Source organism: Ochotona princeps, chromosome 1, assembly GCF_030435755.1.
Source record: "Ochotona princeps isolate mOchPri1 chromosome 1, mOchPri1.hap1, whole genome shotgun sequence".
NCBI classification, from domain to species: Eukaryota; Metazoa; Chordata; class Mammalia; order Lagomorpha; family Ochotonidae; genus Ochotona; species Ochotona princeps.
Window position 1 is genome coordinate 124,354,512 of NC_080832.1, and position 18,484 is coordinate 124,372,995.

The window sequence follows — 18,484 nt, forward strand, 5'->3', positions numbered from 1 at the left end:
GTTTGACCTTATCCCTCTTGAAGACAGAGCTGGAAGACAGCATCTTTCAGGGGGAGATGAGGTCCCTACTGACAGAATATGTGCTAGTTCACATCTTCTGTAATTGTGAGCAACTAACTTTTATAAATTATCCAGTCTAAGGTATTTTGTTATTGCGTTCCGAGTGGACTGAGATGTAGCATTCCACTTTTTTCCCCACTCATCATCTATTTTTCTCACCATCTCAGGCTACCATCCTTTTTCTCCCACTCCCACCCTAGTTTCTTGCCTGAAGTTCCTCTTTCTCCCACTCCCACCCTAGTTTCTTGCCTGAAGTTCTGCAATAGACTTCTGTTTTTCTTTCTTCTAACTTTGTCTCCACTATTGTCTGTGTTTAATATGCCCAGAATGATATAAACTGGGTAATGAGGTACAGTAGGTTAAACCTGCATCCCATAACACAGCAATTCAAGTTCTAGCTACTCTACTTCTGAGCCAGCTTCCTGCTAATGTGCCTTGAAAGTAGCAAGTGATGGTTTAAGGATGTGAGTTCCTGCCACTCACATGGATGGAGTTTCAGGCTCCTCTATGTAGTCAGGTCCAGCTCTGGCTATAATGGGTATTTAAAGAGTGGATCATGGATCGAATCTCTTACTCTTTCTTTTTCTCTCCGTATTTCAAATAAAGATATGTATGTATCTATATCTGTGTCTCCTCAGGCTGTTTCACTCCTTTGCTCAGATCCCTGCAACACCTCTCGGTGGTGGTGATAGGAACGGCCAAAGTCATTGCAACATCCTGCAGAGTCCCTGCAGCCCCACCTTGCTGACTCACTTCCTTCTCGTCTCTCATCTAAGCTACTGCAGCCTTTCTGGCCAGCATGCTATTTTTCCACCCACCAGGTCTGCCCCTGGCATAGGACCTTTTTTCCTAGATAGTTAGATAGTTCTTGCTTCTGGAATGTTCTTTGTCAAGAATTTTGTTTGGTTAACTCTCTTACCTTTTTGATGTCTTTATGTAAACTCCTTAATGTGGCCAACTATGTCATTACAACTATCTAGCATTATAACTTTGTACACTGCTGTATTTTTCTTTCTTTTTTAACCAGATACTTATGGTATAATGCAGCATTGTTTTAAAGATGAATTTTAATATCTTCTCTTGGAAGAATGTAGGTTTCATGGGGGAAGCCTACAAGATCCTTTATGGGGATTTTGTCTTTTTAATTAACATATATCCAGAGCACCTAGAAAATGAGTTATAAATAATAACCCTTCTATAAATACCAAACATGTATTAATTTTCATAAGCAAAACTTTTTTGAGTATAACTAGAATACTAATACACAATACACAAAATAATATCTTGTAGTCAACTAAGCTTGATGGCCTATTTCTTGGGAACTGACACAAGTGCCCAAGGATGCATGTTTGTGATCTCTGTAAATATCAAAGCTTGTTTTATAAGACATTGTGAGAGCAATGGTCAGCAATGACTGAAAAATGTTTGGAAATGAAGTTGAAAGTTTTGGAAATGTTGTGTTAAGAGTATATGAAAGGATCCTGGTGAATAGGACTGAATATCTATTGAGTCCTTGTAAGTAACAGATTGTGTGCATACTCAGCATTTAGGGCTGGACCAGCCAACGTGCTGATAAAAGGCCTTAGAACAACAAACTGGATCGTAAGGATTCCTGAGCTTGGAAGAGATAGTTAGGACTCTTACTGATTTCCAAAAATCCTATCCACTGTTTAGTCAAAAACCCTATAATGTGCAGAAGTTATGGCGCTGAAGGGAAAGCCACCACCTGCCGCATCAACATTACAATTGGCGTCAGTTTGTCTTCTGGCTTGTCTACTTCTGTTCCAGCTCCCTGCTAATGGCCTGTGAAAAGCAGAGAAGATGACCCAAGTGTTTGGGCCACTGCTACCCGGTTGGGAGACGCAAATGAAGCTCTCACTTCCTGGTTCCAGCAGCCTTGGCTGTTGAGGCCATTTAGGGGTGTGAACTAGGAGATGGAGGATTTCGCTTTCTCCCTCTCTCTCTGTCTTTCTGTGTCTGTCTTTCTATCTCTCTTTCTGTGTCTATCTCTGTAGGTTGACTTTAAAATGATAAAATTATTTTTCTTGTCTCCTTTCTTTTCTTTTTAACTTTTTAAATAAAAAAGCAAGAAATGCCTTTGATATGCCTGGTGCTGTTATTGGCCCTGGGGAATCCGGCTGCAGAACAGCAAGTGAGGAGTAAGGAGAAAGGAATTGAGGGAGATTCCTAGTGTTCTTCAAAATGAATACAACTTTTGTGTTGAAGGCTTAATTTAACTATCTGGAGCTCCCTGAAGCTTGTTGTTGGTGGCATTGAGGTAGGTGTCAAGAGAGAGTGTCCAAGCATCCCTGAACACCCAAAGGTCCAAGGACATCAGGAGAGACCTGAGCCTGTTTTCTTTTCTGTTTACCCACTGCTTCCCTGCATTTTTTTCACTGCGGTTGGCCAGGGAATCCTGACAGCGCTTGATTTTTTTTATCTTCATCTTCTCAAGCATATTCATAAGATACTTCTTTGGCTGCAGAAACTCTTTGGAACGCAGCCAAAGAATCAAGGAGGAGGAAGAAAAACAGGCCCTGAATATCCAAGCTAGAATGTCACCGAGTTTATATGCTTAAAATCACAGCACTTCATTTAATCAAGAACTCCTTAGGCACTTGGCCAATGCATGGTGACTCCGGCATTCTGGAGAGTTCCTCAAATCTCAGGAGAACCAATGTTGGAGGCAAGAGAGTGGCAATGTAAAGAAGACGGCAGGAGCAGAGATGGAAACCCTAGAAAGCAGACACAGAAATTAAGAAAGCTGATGTTTCCGGACATACTTAAGGGCAATGAAGACTCAAGACACACCAAACATCCTGTACTGCAGGATGATTTTCTGTTCACAACAATGAATCAATACTCAGTGGTGATCATTAACTCCATCTAAGTATTCAGCTCCAGGAGCACTGTTTGTGAATCTGCTTTCCAAAGGACCAAAATTAGAAATAAAATATTAGTTTATAGGGTGTAAGTTTCAATTCAACAGAGTTTAATGGTTTTTTGAAGTTACTCTGGGCAAGTGATTTTACCCTTTGATACTGAAGGAGAATGAGGCTTGTTGAATGAACTGATTTGTTGTAAGTCCCCAAACTGGGTCTGGTTTTCAGATCCAGTTTTGTTTTGTGCTAAAGGTTGGATCTTTGAGATTTTATTGCCTGCCCCTTCTTTCTTCTGTTTTAAGCTCTGGACAGACCACTCAGAAGTCGTACATAGTTATGTTTGGAAATGTTCAGAGTGCATTTAGCAAACAGAGTTTTGCCAGCAAGCTTTATTTCTGCATGTAGTTGCCAGTAACTAATTTCTACTTTGCATTTTCCGTGCTGGTTTCCTTGAGAATCTCATGTACGACTTTGGATTCTTTTGGCTTTAGTTATAGATACGAGAGGCTAGCTCACGGACATGACTTGGCTTATCTCACATGACTAAATTACAAGAATATTCATAAGGAGAAAGTGCTACAGCAGAGCAGCAATAGCTAAATCTGACAGATGTTCAGACATATTTGTTTCTTCGTGTTCTGAACATGTACAGATATATGAATAATGTCGAACTGATATCCCAAGCTAGGAAACTGGAAGGAAGGCAGCCTTGGTTGAATATGTTGCCAGCAAACACTGATCAGTCTAGCTAAAACAGAAAGAAAGGGAGTACTGCCTGCAAAAATATAAATTCCCTTTAGTTTTTTGGCAAATATGTTAAAGAAGCAGACCAAAGCATAAGAGTGATACCCGCTGCCCTGATTCTTCAAGTCAGTTCCCAAATATTAAGCTGGAGCTTAGCACCCTCGGCAGACAACAATTTCTACTCTTTTCCTGAAGGTGGATTCCCAGTATAATAAAAAGATTTCTGTATAATTTAGAAAACATGTAGAGCACCAAGGTTTCAGTTGTCATTTTAGTATGTCTTGGCTGATGAAGCTAGTTGCAAGTCACAGACTGTTCTGAATACAAATGGAGATAATGACATAATAATAAAAATAATAACATTTGCCCTTCCAATCTCATAGCATTTTTTAGAAGATCAAAGAATATGGTATAAATGCATATGCTCTGTGAGATATAAATATATTGCATCATTAAATTGGCAATTTCGTTTAAAATTAATAAGCCAAAGTTTACTTATTTGAGAGGCAAGTACACATACACACACAACACTGTACAAAGAATGTGTCCTGGCTCACTTCCCAAATGCCTGCAACAGTCAGGGTGAGGTTAGGTGCAAAAGTCAGGAGCAAGGAAATCCAACTGCCACTGGTGTTACAGAAATCCTATTACTTGAGCCATTCCCAATGTGTCTGTGGATCCACTTTAGCAAGAAGATAGAACCAGGAGCCAGAACTGGGTATTAAGCCCAGAAACTCCAGCGTGAGACATGGTCATTCTAACTGGCATCTGAACTGCAAGTCCAAATGTCTGCCCTGGTAATTCTATTTGTTCATAGCTTATATAATCGTAGATAATTTTAATTTGGTTTTGTTGGGGATTACCTTTGGTTGAATCTGGGCTGAATGTCTCGTTACGATTTTCTTTTCTTGAGGAGTTATACTTCTGAGAGTTTGGAGGAGGGCTGTAGTTGACTTTTGTTGTTTGATTATCCCAGGCTGGGTCAGGCTTTGGCAGCTGACTGTTGGGAGTCTTGATTGGTCCATAGTAGCATGCAGCCTTCCTGAACAGAACAGAATCTTTTAGTGTCAGGCCTTTGATTTTCATCAGGATGTGCAGTGGGTGTTCTGGGTGACATTCATTTTGAGCATGACTGTATGAAGATTAAAGAAACTGACTTGATATTAAGCCTTAGCCTACAGCAGATAGAAAATTGGTGCCCAATGTGTTACAGCACTCCCTGGTTTAGCTTTGGACAGCAAACATGATGCCTTTTTCATAAGAATGACAAGCCTGTGTCAGGCTTGATGAAGAGTGAAACTTTGTTTTAAAGTAGGCAACATGTAATGACTAAAAGCCTAGGCTCTGGAATGAGACAAACATGTTTTATTTAAGCTCCCTACATGCCGCCAAGTTACGCTGGTGGTTAAAAAACTGTTTTCTCATCTGTAAAAGGGAGGGTATTTTGATTACCACATGAGCTATCGTCCCTGCTAAATGAAGCAGCTTTTCTAAAGTCATTGCTAACATGGCATTCTTATTATACATCTTATTATACAGTGAGTGGAGGCTGGAGATGGACAGATGAAGGGAGAGCCGTGTGTTCATGGTGCAGCTGTCACACATGTAAGAGCATGGCCCTTTGTTGCAGCCTCTGTGTTGTATCTGCAGGGTAATTGATCCATTTCTTGGTTCTGCATCATCTCATACACTCCAGTATCACTAGTTCAGGAAGGGTTATAATTGGGTGACAAGTTGTTTATAAGGATCATCACTGTATTTTAAAAGGAAAATTGTAGACTAGGTTAGAATCTGTTGAGGAGCAAATAACCTGCATTGAGCTCATTTTTCTCTTTCATCTATTCCTCTGTGAAGATTATTCTTTGAAGTCTGAGAGCACAGCTTTGTTTGTGGAAAACCACCTGATGCAGAAACACTACCCAAAATGGATGGCTTACTTCTGTTTTCTGGCAATTCACATCTGAGTGGTTTTTTTTTTTTTTTTCTTTTTCTTTTTTCAAGGCCTTTCTGCTCTCAAATGCCTCACTTAAACTGTCACCTTGCTGGAGATAAGATGAACATTGCTTCAACTCTGGCTGCTTTCCACGACCGTGGGGGGTGTATTTAATGAGTCTGTCTAGCCCGGTAATTCTCCCCTACGTGTCTGTATGTGTCTGAGTAGGAGAGCAGTGTCACCAGGTGGTGGCCTCCTACACAGAGTCCCCACCCCCTCAGGGAGTAGTGGTGGGACCATTTTTTTTTTAACTCACTGCTTGGCAGGGCACGTGGGTAAATCCAGCCTGACAATTTCATGTTCAGGGGGCTGGGCTGGTGTTGAAATTCCTCCAGAGGAAGTTATAGCCTTAGTTAACAGGCCTTCAGTTTCACTTGGAGCTGGAGGCCAGGTTACAAAAGTCTGACCAAGTTACCACCAATTTGGTTGTGCTCTCCACCAGCGAACCCAAGCCTTCATGCCAGCTTCCCACTGTCCCCATGGAGCCAGAGGGCCACGAGAGCTCCTTTTTCTTTGGTTTCCAATCCTCCGCCCAGGGCACCGCCGTCCTGAAAGCCTTCTTCACCAGCCATTCCTGGAAAGGGCCAACAGGGTCTTCACGTATCTCAAACGGTATTGATGAAGGCGCTGCTCGAATGACAGTGGTGCACAGGTAATCAGAGTCAAGACAAGTGAATGGGCAAGGTGCCGCAAGTGTCCTGCCATGCAAATACCTTAACAGACTCACAGGACACAGCACAGTGAGCACGCTTTCTCACAGGGGTACAGACATTCTTGATGCAAAGGAACGGAAGTGATCAGAAGGTCCCTGAACTTGCTCCTGTAACACAGTGCATCAGATCAGGGTACAGGAAACGCTGCTTTGACAGGGAAAGTGTAGGTTCAGAGTGCGCACTGCGGGCGCTAGCTGGTGGCGCTTGGGTCTCCGGCACACCCCAGCCTAGGGCGGCTCCAGAGAAAGCCCAGGGCGTTTGCTGCGCAAGGCTGGGACGCAGGCCGGGCGCCTCTCTTCCCGAGCCCCGCGCCACCGCCCCAAGGCGGCGTCAGCTGGCTTTGCTTCCCCCCTCCGGTCGGCTGTCTAAGGGCCGGGCTGGGCGGGCCGGGTGGCGCTGGGAGGGCTGGACTCCCAGTCCCCGCTTTTCCTCCTCCCTCCGTCCTCCTCCTGGGGCCGTCCCGGGCTGCCGGGCCAATGGGCGCCGAGCGGAGTGGAGCGGGAAGCAGAGCAGCTCTCTCGGTCCGTCCCGCCCCCGGCTCCCGTGGCACGGCGCCCACGCTGAGTTTGTGCCCTCAAACCACGCCGGTTCGCGTCCCCCGAGAGTCAGGCGATCGAGTGCCACCCCTCGTTGCAACCCCGCGCAAGTGCCCGGGCGGAAGGGCAAGGGCAAGGTGGCAGCGGGCTGGGTTCGGGAAGCTGCCTCCTGAAGATGCAGGATGGCCGCAGAGCCGCCGTCCTCCAGCCTCTCCCACCGCACCACGGGCTCCACCTGCTTGTACCCACTCAGCCAGCTTCTGGGCATCCCGCTGGACCAGGTAATGCGTGTGGCCTGACCGCTGTGCGGGGACCCCGGCTCCCCCGGCAGGGCGGGTGTGGAACCGGGTGGATGGCGTTTCCTGGCTGCGTGCCCTGCCCCGCCCGGTGGCATATTTTACAGCCTCCGCCTGTCAACAGGTGGGCTGTATTTTTTTTTCCTCCTCCTTGTAAGAGTGAGAAGCACGGCCAAGTTTGATTGAACTTTATAAAAAAAGTTTTGAATTGTTGCATATCTTGTAATCAGTTCCTGAAGTAGCCTTGATTAAACCACATCGCACATTTCTTTTCTCAGTATAATCATTTCATTATTATTGGTAGTTTGGGAAAATAAGAACGATAATAATAATTTTTGAAAACCTGTGCGTTTGAAATGAGAGACCTGGGTTTTAGTGCTGAACCCTTAGGCTTGTCCAATCAGGGTGATGACCACTTTGTGCAGTGGGTGATGTGGAGGCAGGGAGGAGGGACACGGGGACACTTTGGGTTTGCTGGGCTTTCCCTGAAGGCCAGCTGAAGGGAGGAGGTCCAGTCAGATTGTGTGGACTGTCCAGGAATCATGTGCTGCCCTTTATAATTAAAATGGCAACAGTGGTCATTCCTGGTTAGGGAGCCTTCCCCTGCGGCAGAGGCTCACCTGCTCCTTACTGTCCCTTTAGATGCTACAGGCTGGGTCTGCCGTGTGTTTAAGCAGTGACTCAATTGAATGGTTGTTGATTTAAATGGAACTGGGCAGGACACACGGTGGATGCGCCCACTGCACTCCTTTTATTTTGTACAGTTTTTGCCTAGTTTATTTTCGCTTTCTTTCATTGGTACACACACTCTCTCTTCTTTCTCTTCTCCAAAAAAAAAAAAAAAAAAAAGCATTCCTGCTGTCCCTCCTCAGCGTCCTTTGGCAATGAGGAAGTAGAGAGCTGGCCCTTTGTCTCATTCAGATGCTGTGAGGTGAGTCAGCCTGGTACCTGGCTCAGTCTGAGGAGTTGGCTCCAGACTTCCCTAGACATGACCTACCTGCTGGGAAATCCAAAGACACATCAGGATCTGGGGCTGGCTATCAGGTGCGAAGGAATGCACTGTGATTTTGTGACTCTAGCTGATTGGGAAGACAACCCAGGGACCCAGGCAGAGGCAAATTCTTTAGCCTGAAGCTAAATATAACTCATGGTGGAATTTCCTTAAGGGGAGTTGGTTTTGTACTTGCCCCTCCCCCCATCAACATTTATTAAAATGGCATTTGTTCTTTTAAGCTATTTTGCCCAGCTGGAGAAAAGAATGTGGGAGACATTTTGTATGCAAAGAGATACCTGGTGTCAGTACCATAGTGGGTGCTAGTATAATGTTATCAGTGCCTGTTAACCGTATGTATCTCCATCTCATCTCCCAAATTCCTGTAGAGTAGCCCTGGTTTTAACTTATAGGAGAGGGCATTGTGGTGCAGTGTGTAAGCCGCTGCTTGGGGCACAAGTATCCCGTATCGGAGTGCTAGTGGATGCCTGGCGCCTTTGCTTCCGATCCAGCTCCCTGCTTATGCCTCTCAGGAGGCAGCGGATGGTGGATCAAGTACATGGGTCCCTGCAACCCTTGTGACAAAACCAAATGGAGTTCTGGGTTCCTGGCTTCTGCCTGGTCTCAACTCTGGCTCTTGCTACCACCTGAGAATGAACCAGCAGGTGAAAGATCTTTTCTATCTCTGTCTTTCAAATACATAAATATAATCATTTATAAAGGGAAAAGGAGCCTTAGGGGCCTTTAGGGTTGTGAGGGAGGAAGGAATTCCTGGGATGAACAGAAGAAAGATGTTGGTGATGGACAGGGGAAGCACTTGTGGTCCCTGAAAACCTCAGGTCAGTCTGACCCGCCTCCCCTTCCTCTTCCTTCCTCTTGCCATGTAGGGGCGATTTGAAATGACTCTGGGTGTGAGAAATATCTATAGGGCAATGAATGCTCTGGGTAGCTTATTAGGTTCAGAAAAAATTCCAAATCATAAATGATACAGTTTGAGGCCTAACTGTGGCTTTACGTTTTGGAAACATCCTGTGCTTCTTTCTTCCACATTTAAGGCTTGTCAGGAACTGAGATGAGATGTAAAGCTCACCTGGGGGATTTGCCCTGCTAGCAGGCATCCTTTGTGATGACTGGCTGGCCAGGAATTTGCCCCCCACCCACCCACCCTCACCAGAGCCTCAGCATCCTTGTGTATCAAATGAGAGGTGGCAATAAGACCTGCCTTTCAGGTTTGGGAAATTTTAAGTAGATACGAAATGTTAGGTAGTTAAGACATTTTAGGTAGATAAGAAATCTTAGAGAGATGCTTATATCAGACAGGGTCTTAGCTCAATGGTAGAAATGAGATTTTAGTAACCCACTTAGAAGGGCGTGGGCAGGGCAAGGGGATCAACAAAGGATGCCATGGTTCCCAGACCCTGGCGTTATAAGGGAACGGGAGAAAGTGCATTGCCATTGACTACCGTGAGCTGTGCCCAGGATGCAGTGGAAAGTCATCAGAGAGGAGAGAGCCTTAGTCCTTCTTTCCTTCCCCCATCCCATAACCCTTCTGCCTCTTGCCAGTGCCTCCCAGTGGTCAGGCCCACTCAAGGGTGGCTGACTTAGGTGCCTGGGTGATTCTGTCTGGAAGGGGCCCCTTCTGGGACATGAAGTGGGAAGAGAAAGGTGAGGCCGGATCTGGCAGGGTTCCCTCGTGGTAAGAGCATAGTCCTAGATAAATGCGTTTAGTCCTGTTCCATGAACCAGTGACCTATTATTGGCGTGGGATGGACTCATAACTACTAAGCATAGCTCAGGTTCCTCAAATCATTCATCACATCATTCTTCACATTCTTAAGGACACTGAATCCTTTTCTGGATGTCCTAACATTTCATATGTCTGTTTGTAATTTTTGGTTGAGTGCCGTCTGTGAATGCCATCGCCTCTTAAGTCTCCCATCGTGGAGTAATTTATAACCTGCAAAAGTTGAGGTATCTGTCGAGTCTGCTACTTTTGTGAGAGAAGAACTCACAAAAGTTTTTTATTTACAAGATAGTTGGGTAGGTGAAAGAGGTATCCATCTCGTCAGCTGGTTCCCTTTCCAATGCTCTCAATATAGCTAGAAGCAGGCCACATCAAAAGCAGGCACTGGAAACTCAATCAGGGTCGCCCAGGTGGGTGGCAAGAACACAAGTGGCATTAGCAGCAAGCTGCAACTGGAGTACGACTGGGACCTGAGTCCAGGCGCGTAGATCTGGGATTCAGCTATCCTCAGTGGCATCGTAACTGCTAGGGAGAGCACCAGCCCCTCTCGTTTTTACTCATTTGATTCTTCATGTATTTGTTTTGTTAACTTCTGGTCGCTTCTGGGCACCTTTCAAAAGGGAAGTTTTTGTGTAACTATGATGATGCTGAGATAGAATCTATAGCTTTTGTTTCCCGGCATTTCTTCTTGTTTGGCATCCTGCTAACAATGTGAAATGTAAAATCATCTTGTTTAGAGACAGCCAAGCAGTTCAGCTGAAGAGTGTGGGAAATGGATAATAGTTAAATTTTCTGAAAACTTATATTTGAGAGGACTGGGGGAAAGAAGAGAGAGAGAGAGAGAGAGAGAGAGAGAGAGAGAGACAGCTGGAGATGTTCTTCTATCTCTTCGTTCATATTTCACATGCCCGCAATAGCCAGGATTGGGCAATGCCAAAGTTGGAATATGGGAGGTCTGTCTGGGCTTCCCATGTGAATAGCAGGGCTCAATGGTTTGCAGCAATGCCTGTGCCTCCCAGGGTGTGCGTGATGAAGAAATTGGAGTCAGGATCTAGAGTTAGGTGTTGAACGCAGGTACTCGATACGGAACATTGGCACCCGAACCAGCATCTTGACTGCTGGGCTAAACTGTCATCCTGAGAAGTATATTTTAAAGTAATGAACCCTTGTCCTTTGAGCAAGCATGGAACTCAAGTAGGATTATTCTGAAGTAAAGCTACAGTAACACAGGATAAATGAGGCAGGGACTTCTCAAGGAATGGAGGTTTTGTTTTTTTTTTTTGTAGTTATTTGCCTGAACCCTGTCCACTTTGGGTTGGGTTGTTTGACATGACCTATCTTTAAGTTACCCAAAGCCTTCTAAAGTTGAAGATTGGCTCAACTGCCAGGACTGAGAAGATATAGTTAATGTCAGTGATTTGTGCGGTGTTCAGTTTTATACCAGGAGCTGGGAGAGCGGAAAGGGAAGCTGGTTCCTGGCTTTACAGAAGTCCCAGCCTGCTAGTAGGGAATTCTTGGTGCCAAGGATATCTTTGCCTAATGGCACCCCCAAGCTTTGGGGGTGTGTGTCAAGTATCAGGTCAGCACTGGTTCAGGATTCTTTGGGTTTCATTCCTCTTCCACTCCGCCCTCTCATCTAGCATCGGCAGAAAAAGAGGCAAGGGAAAAACAGAGCAGGAAATAAGAATCCAGGGAATCGTTTTGAGATTAAAGCATCAAAGGTTTACAGGGTTACCCATGTAGGTTTATGTTACAGTTTAAAAATCTGGAAGAATGAAGCCTAGCTTTGAAGATCTGGCACTGTGGTTTAATGGTGAAACCAGCAGTGGACTTTCATTACTCCCTTGGGGCCTTTGACCACAGGGCTTCTTCACATGCCCAGAACTTGGAGTCACCTGGTTGGTTCCCTTGGCTATGCTTGCAAAGCCCAACCTTTTCATTCCCTTCTTATCTAAGTCTTGCCCTTCATGAAAAGCTCAGCTCCCATTCCACATTCATTATTAAATCAGCTTAATATTTATTTAATGCTATTAGTGCCAGGTACCTTGTTGCAGGATAGAAATACAGGGCTGAAAAAAAAAATCAAGGTCATGGTTGTGGAAGAACTGACCAAGCCCTCAGGTAAATAGTAACAGGCTTAGCGCTCACAGACCTGACATTTGTTGCTGCACAGAGGCCTGTGAGCGGTGTCTGGGTAGAAACAGACAAAGGAAGCCACAGGTCACATTGGACTCGGTAGCATTTACTGTTTATCTTTGACACAATTTATAATGGATATTTGGTCAATGTTAGTTCGTGTTGTTGGCTTCTTGCTGGGTTCACATACTGAATTCCGAAGTTATTTAAAATCTCCCTGTGGTCAAAGATTTTCTCCCTTTGTCTTCCTGGGAAATAGCAGGTTCTCAGTAAATGTCTATAATGAGTAAAATATGTGCTCATATTAATGTTTTAAATGTTTTTAATGAATGACACATTTGCCTTCCTGAGGGGCTGGGCCCACCATCCCACGCTACTTTGTTGATGCGGCCCCCACGTGGTACCCTTGGGTTTCTGACTTGAACACCTGACCTTTCTAATTTACTCAGCTGATAATGGATGTGAGTATTTGGAAGGCCACAGATTGTCAACCCTGCAGAGAGCAACTTTACTTTTCTATCTTGGGCCTCAGGAGTTTCTTCAAAGACAGGTCTCCTCTTCCCAACTTCTTACCTTCATTGTCTGGTGTTGAGAGTGATTGGCTCAGGGAAGAAAATTGATTGACCAGCGTCTCAAGCAGGGATGCTCCTGTGTGGTACCTGGCCAGCAGGTGCAGCCTGGAAGCTTGTCAGATACAAGCATGCCCACTATGGGTGTTGTCCCCAGCAATGACTGTTTCGGTGGGTCCTCCAGCTGGGTCTCATGTGTGCTGGAGATGCAAGATCCACAGGTGGCACAAAGCGGGGGGGTCCCTGCTGTGCCTATGGAGGGGTTGAAGAGAGGCCATGGCAGCGCTCCCCTCATCTGGGGAGGACATGGGTTGAATGGTGAAGGCTGAGTGTGGATTTGTCAGGTGAATGGAGGAGGGTCCCAATGGGGCAGGAAGAACAGCGCGCATAGAGGTGCGGAGGTGTGAGGCTCTGCATCCTTCAAGGAATGGCGAGTGGCTTGGGTTGCCACCTGGGTGCTGTGGACTTGGACCCTGGGACGATGTGTTGGCACTTTTTCATGCAGCCCAAAGTTGGCCCACTTTTTGTAATAAAGGCCAGACAATAAATATTTCTGGCTTTGAAGGTTGTCTAGTCTGTTCCAGCTACCCAGCCCTAACACTGTAGCATGAGAGCAGCTACAGATAACACGGAAACAGTTGGGTGTGGCCCTGTTCCCATAGCACTGTGTTTGTTGATTCAGAATTGCATGTAATGTTCAGGCGTCAGTGAAATTATCTTCTTTTGAAAAGGTATTTACATGAGGGCCAATGAAATAGAGAAAGGGAGAGGGAGGGAGAGAGCGGTCCTACTGTTGTAGGTGAATGGGATTTCCAGTGGGTTCATTCCAAGTTTCTATCTCATGAGAAATGAATTTGAAGCAGAGATATAGATAGAGGTACAGGAAGAGAAGAGTTACTTAAAGGGATAATGCACACTCAGACTTCAATGCTGGCAGCTTCTCTCCATGAGGAAGGAAGGGTGATTACCCCAATGTTGGAGTTGTTCTTTTGTAGGTTATGGGTGGCATTCTTTTTGAGTACACAAATAAGGCACAGTTTGGACGGGGCTTCAGTGCTGCTCTCTTCCATGTCCCCTTGCTTTGGGAATCTCAGAAGTTTCATGGCATCTCTACTTGAGCTGTAACACATCATACTGTCTGCTGTATGAAGGGAAGTGAGACACAGGTGCATGGTAGGGTACGGGTCTGCCAGGCCTGCCGTCATACTGGATCAACAAGGAAGTGGGAGTGCAGCGTGGGGTTTAGGCAGTGCTGGACTGAAGCACAAGTCCTGTTGCTGGTCTCTCAGCTCCTTATCGCTCACTACCTGCTCACCCATTTCACTAGCTGCTGGTTGCTCTTCAGATGCCTCGAGTGGTCCCATCAGGGCCTGAAGCCAGGATCTGGGAACTCAATTAGCTCTCCTACATGGGTGCCAACTTTCCAATTATTTGAACCACCACCACTGAAAATTAAGGTCTACATTAGCAGGAAACCGGAGCCAAGAGCCAGAGCGCAGAGCTAGACATCCTGATAGAGTACATAGAAGAAGAAATACTCTTCTTTTTCACTCCCCAAATGCTCATGACAGCCAGGGCTGGGCCGGGCTGAAGACAGGATCCATGAATTCCATGTGGGCCTTCCATGTCGGCGGCAGGGACCCAGTGCTTGGGACATCGTTTGCTGGTGCACCTGAATGGGGTTCCCACATTGTGAAGACTTAACAGTGTGTACCACAATGCTGGTCCGGACACGGGCATCCTAACAGGCATACATCTCTACCCCCATAGTCTCCTTGCACACCGACATTTAATAATAGAGGTGTTCATAGCCTGCAGACCACTGAGAAACAGGCCATGTGCTGGGCTTGGCCCTAGAGCTGAGGTTTGCTGAGGTAGATCAATTGTGGTGCCAGGCCATCAGCAGAATCTACTGCCAGACCTACTGACTGTACACCTCAGGGTGGGGGATGCTAACATTTGAGAGCTATCACCGTATCAAAGGGAAGGTCCTGATTGGTTTAAATGGGGATGAGGATTTTCCTTTTGTTTGGAAGTGGTCCAGGACAAAGGCCCAGGGTGAAGCAGGCAATGATGGGAGAGGAATCTGGATTTCTGAGGATGAGTAAAGGCTTAGTGTGGTGTGGCCTCTCAGGGGGATGGGAAAAGAGAGTTGCCAAGTATAACACATTCATGAAAAGCATACAATTGTAGAGCACTAATGTGGGGGTGCCACAGAAAGTTCATGGTAATGGAAGTTAGATACTATTCACGGTTTTCCATGCATGCTTTGAAGACCCTTTGTGTGTTTCAGTGTGTGCCTTTTCTCTTTCAGCACCTCTGTCAGGAGAGTCAAACATACCCTTGGAAGTTTTCGGAAAAGGCTGTTGGAAGATGAGGAAGAGCAGGCGTGGAAAAGTGCAGACACATAGTTGGCATTGAGAAGAGTAAGAAAGGAAACATCTAGAGATGGAGGCACAAGGTGCAGAGGAAGTGGGGTGCATGAGTATGCGTTTTCAATGATGTTTCTCCGGGTGATGGTGAAGTTGGGGTGTGGACAGGCAGTGGAGTAAAAGTTGAGGTTAGCCAGCCAAGGACCTGTGGTGCTAGATGACTCGAGGATGCCCAAGTACATTTGGGGATGTGGGAAGCAGGAGGTGACTGTGGGGTACCTAAGATTTGTGGGAATGTGGAGGTATCATCAGAGGTTGGAAGATTCTGCCGCACAAAGAAGGATGAGGCAGAGGGTACGACCTGCTCTGCCAGCAATGGTTTGCATGCAGTCTCTTACTAATGTTGGCATCTGGGCTGTCTCTGCAGGGAGTGAAGGTTTGACAAAAGGCTTGTGGGGAAAATGGCACAAAGCAAAAGCAGGAGAAAGCACTCCTCTTTTCTTCCCAACCTTGGTGTGACCTAGATTTTGCTATTATAACATGGGAGCAGGAATTCAGTGTTGGAAGGAAGGAAGTCGGAGGGAAGATAAGCCGTTGGAAGTGGAGGATTCAGGTTGAGCAGAAGAACTTACAGGAGCTGGATGGGAGCGTTGGGGACGAGGGACAGAGGCCCTGGAGCATTGCAGTGTCCTGGAGCTGCACACTGATGTAATGGGAAGTTCCTCTGTGTTTCTGGAGAACTGTGTTGGGAGATACGGGGTGTCAGGGACAGGCTATGAAGAATTCTGTGCAGCCCGAGAGGGCAGGGCTGGTGAAGCTAAGGATGGACCCTGAGGAGAGGACTCTGCGTACAGCAGGAGGAAGGGGTACATTGGTCCTCCTGGAAAGTACTGGTTGGTGCCATGGGCCAGGGCTTCATTTGGGATTAATTGGAGGCAGAGTTGAGGGAGTACGGGTGTAGCCACTCTTCCCTGGATTTTAGAGCAGAGACCAGTGTGTGCTGGACTTCAGTCTTCTTATCGTGCAATCAGAATTGGCACTCTACGACTTGGCCTCAGTTTACCTGTCTGGCTTCACACTTGAGTGCTTTTGTTATTGGCACCCAGCCACAGCTTAGTAGCTATCACTAAAGTTATTTCCGATTTAAGTTCTCAGAGACTCAATGGAGTTTGCCTTCAGGGCACTAGCTGGGAACAGGCAGAGGCAGGACTTGAACCCAGGGCTGTCACTAGAGGCCATGCTTCTACCCACTGCTCTGAGTCTGCACCATAGAATCCTGTACTTTGACCACAAAAGCTTGCTCACTTCCTGTCTCTCAAATACAGTGTCCTCCACACCCTGCAGCCCCTGCTCACGCAGCTTCTCCTCCCAGGAGCATCATGCCTCATCTTGGGCCTTGATTCCTGTTTCAGGTCAGGTCTCTGCACCCTATAGCTCCAGGTGCTCCCTCTTTCACAGGGCCAGATAGGACTCCAAATTTTTAAAAAGTGTTTTTATTAGAGTGGCTTATCCATAGAGGGTTGTGCCCGCTATTGTGTGTCGTAAGTATCTGATCTCTGTGTTGTTCAACTTTGAGAGGCTCTCAGTATTTACTCTGGAGCTCTACATGCCTGATACAGGGCCAGAGTTGGGGGTACAGGAATTCAGGAGTTCCTGTGCCTCCGAGAACCAGAGCCATGGGCCTTGGTTAATAGCTGTATGGCCCATACACTTTTGTAACACATGCAATCCCTGTTCCAGGGCACCTGTGTGGTCACCATTGCCCCAGTAGCTCTGGGTTTCTCGAGAGGGTGCGTGTAGAAAACTTAAGGGAGTTTGTTGTGTGGGGGGAGGTGAGTCAGGTGCAATGATCAGAATGGTCCAGGAAAAGAGGGTGTTTGACTTGAGATTTCAGAAAGGAGAATAATCTTTTTTTCCCTCAAAAGTTTATTTACTTAAAATCAGAGTTAACAGAGAAAGAGAGACATAGTGGTTCCATCTTCTAGTTCCCTGTCCAAATGGCCAGATTGGTCAGGGCCGAGCCAGGCCAAAGCTAGGAGCCAGAAGCTTCTTTCTGGTTTCCAGCATTTGGGGTTACAAATACTTAGGCCATCTTCCACTGCTTTCCAAGGCACATTAATGGGGAGCTGGAATGGAAGTGGAGCCGCCGTTCCCAAACTGGTGCTCATATGAGATGCAGGGGTTCCCTAGGCAGCAGCTTTGCCCCCAAGGACACAGCACTGGCCCCTAGACTATCCTTTATGGCAGTGACAGAGACGAAATTCAGATGTTGGTATTGTGGTGCAGTGAGTTCAACCCCCATCTGTGAAGCCGGCATTCACTGCTCTACTTCTGGTCCAGCTTCCTGCTAATGCACCTGGGGAGCCAGGGGTCTTAGTGCCTGGGCCCTTGCCACTTACATGAGAGACTTAGATGAAGTTCCAGGCTCTTGACTTTAGCTTGGCTCAGCCCTGGCTGTTGCTGCCAACCGAGGAGCAAACGAGCAGATGGAAGATCTCTTTGTCTTTCCCTCACTGTCATTCACCATGCATTTCAAATAAATACATCTTTCTAAAACCAAAAAAAAAAAAAAAAAATTTGTAAAGTGGATTTAAAGATGTGATTATGCTTTCTTAGTGATTCATGAACCAGGTAGTGTCCCATGTATTAAACAGGAGGACATTCCACTGAACAGAGCACAGGAATGGGCTTTACTTAAAAAAAATTGCTTTCTAAATATAAAGAGAACACATTTTGTGTATGCCAAAGGTACAGCCAAAGGTACAAGAAGATGACCAAACTCCCCTCTTTCCCCTGCTTCTCTTAGATCTCTCTCCTCACCTTCCCTTTCTTCATCTGGTTTTTCAGAAACATAATTTTAATCTACTCTATGTTTATGGGATGAATTTGCCCCAAATCATAATATTCAACACATGAAAAGTAGGAAGACTGCAGTTCCCCTGGAGTGTTAAACGTGGGCCCAAAGGGACAGTCGTATCAGGATTGGGCCTTACAAGCAGAAAATGCAGACAGACACCAGAAAGCAGATGAGCCCTTTCTAAGTCACTTCTAGGCCGAAAAAAGATGGATTTCTTTATCCTGTCAGCATGAATGAATTAGGACACCTTTCGATTGGTTGTTGTGATTTCCTCTGTGTGTGTGTGTTTAAGCCGGCCTCTTTGAATGAACAGGTTGTTTACTTGGTCCCTAGCATGGATGACTCCGTCTGGTTCCATCTGGTCTGTTGGAGCCACCTGTGGGAGCTCAGTCCGAAGCAATAGCCTCCTATAAATTTTATTCAAAACTACCAATGTCGAGTGAATCTTAGCCATCTTTGTATGCACAGGGCAAAGTAGGAACTAAATACATGCTTGTTGAATTAAAATGGAATGTTATTTACATTCTTGGATTGGAATGAATAAGTAAATTAAGATAAAATTGGAAGCCAGTCCTTTTTTAAAACCAACTG

The 18,484-nt window shown here is 46.0% G+C and overlaps 1 protein-coding gene across 2 annotated transcripts in view; it reads left to right on the forward strand.

Annotated features, from left to right (window-relative positions):
- The first annotated feature begins 6,739 nt into the window (after window positions 1–6,739).
- Window positions 6,740–18,484, forward strand: part of MBOAT1 (membrane bound O-acyltransferase domain containing 1) — a 101,651-nt gene continuing 89,906 nt past the window's right edge. Inside the window, exon 1 of one of the 2 annotated variants that reach the window (XM_058667573.1) lies at window positions 6,740–7,209. In XM_058667573.1, coding sequence (XP_058523556.1) covers window positions 7,111–7,209 — 99 coding nt within the window. In that variant the 5' untranslated portion in view covers window positions 6,740–7,110. The remainder of the gene's footprint in view (window positions 7,210–18,484) is intronic. The other variant, XM_058667568.1, reaches the window with a different exon arrangement.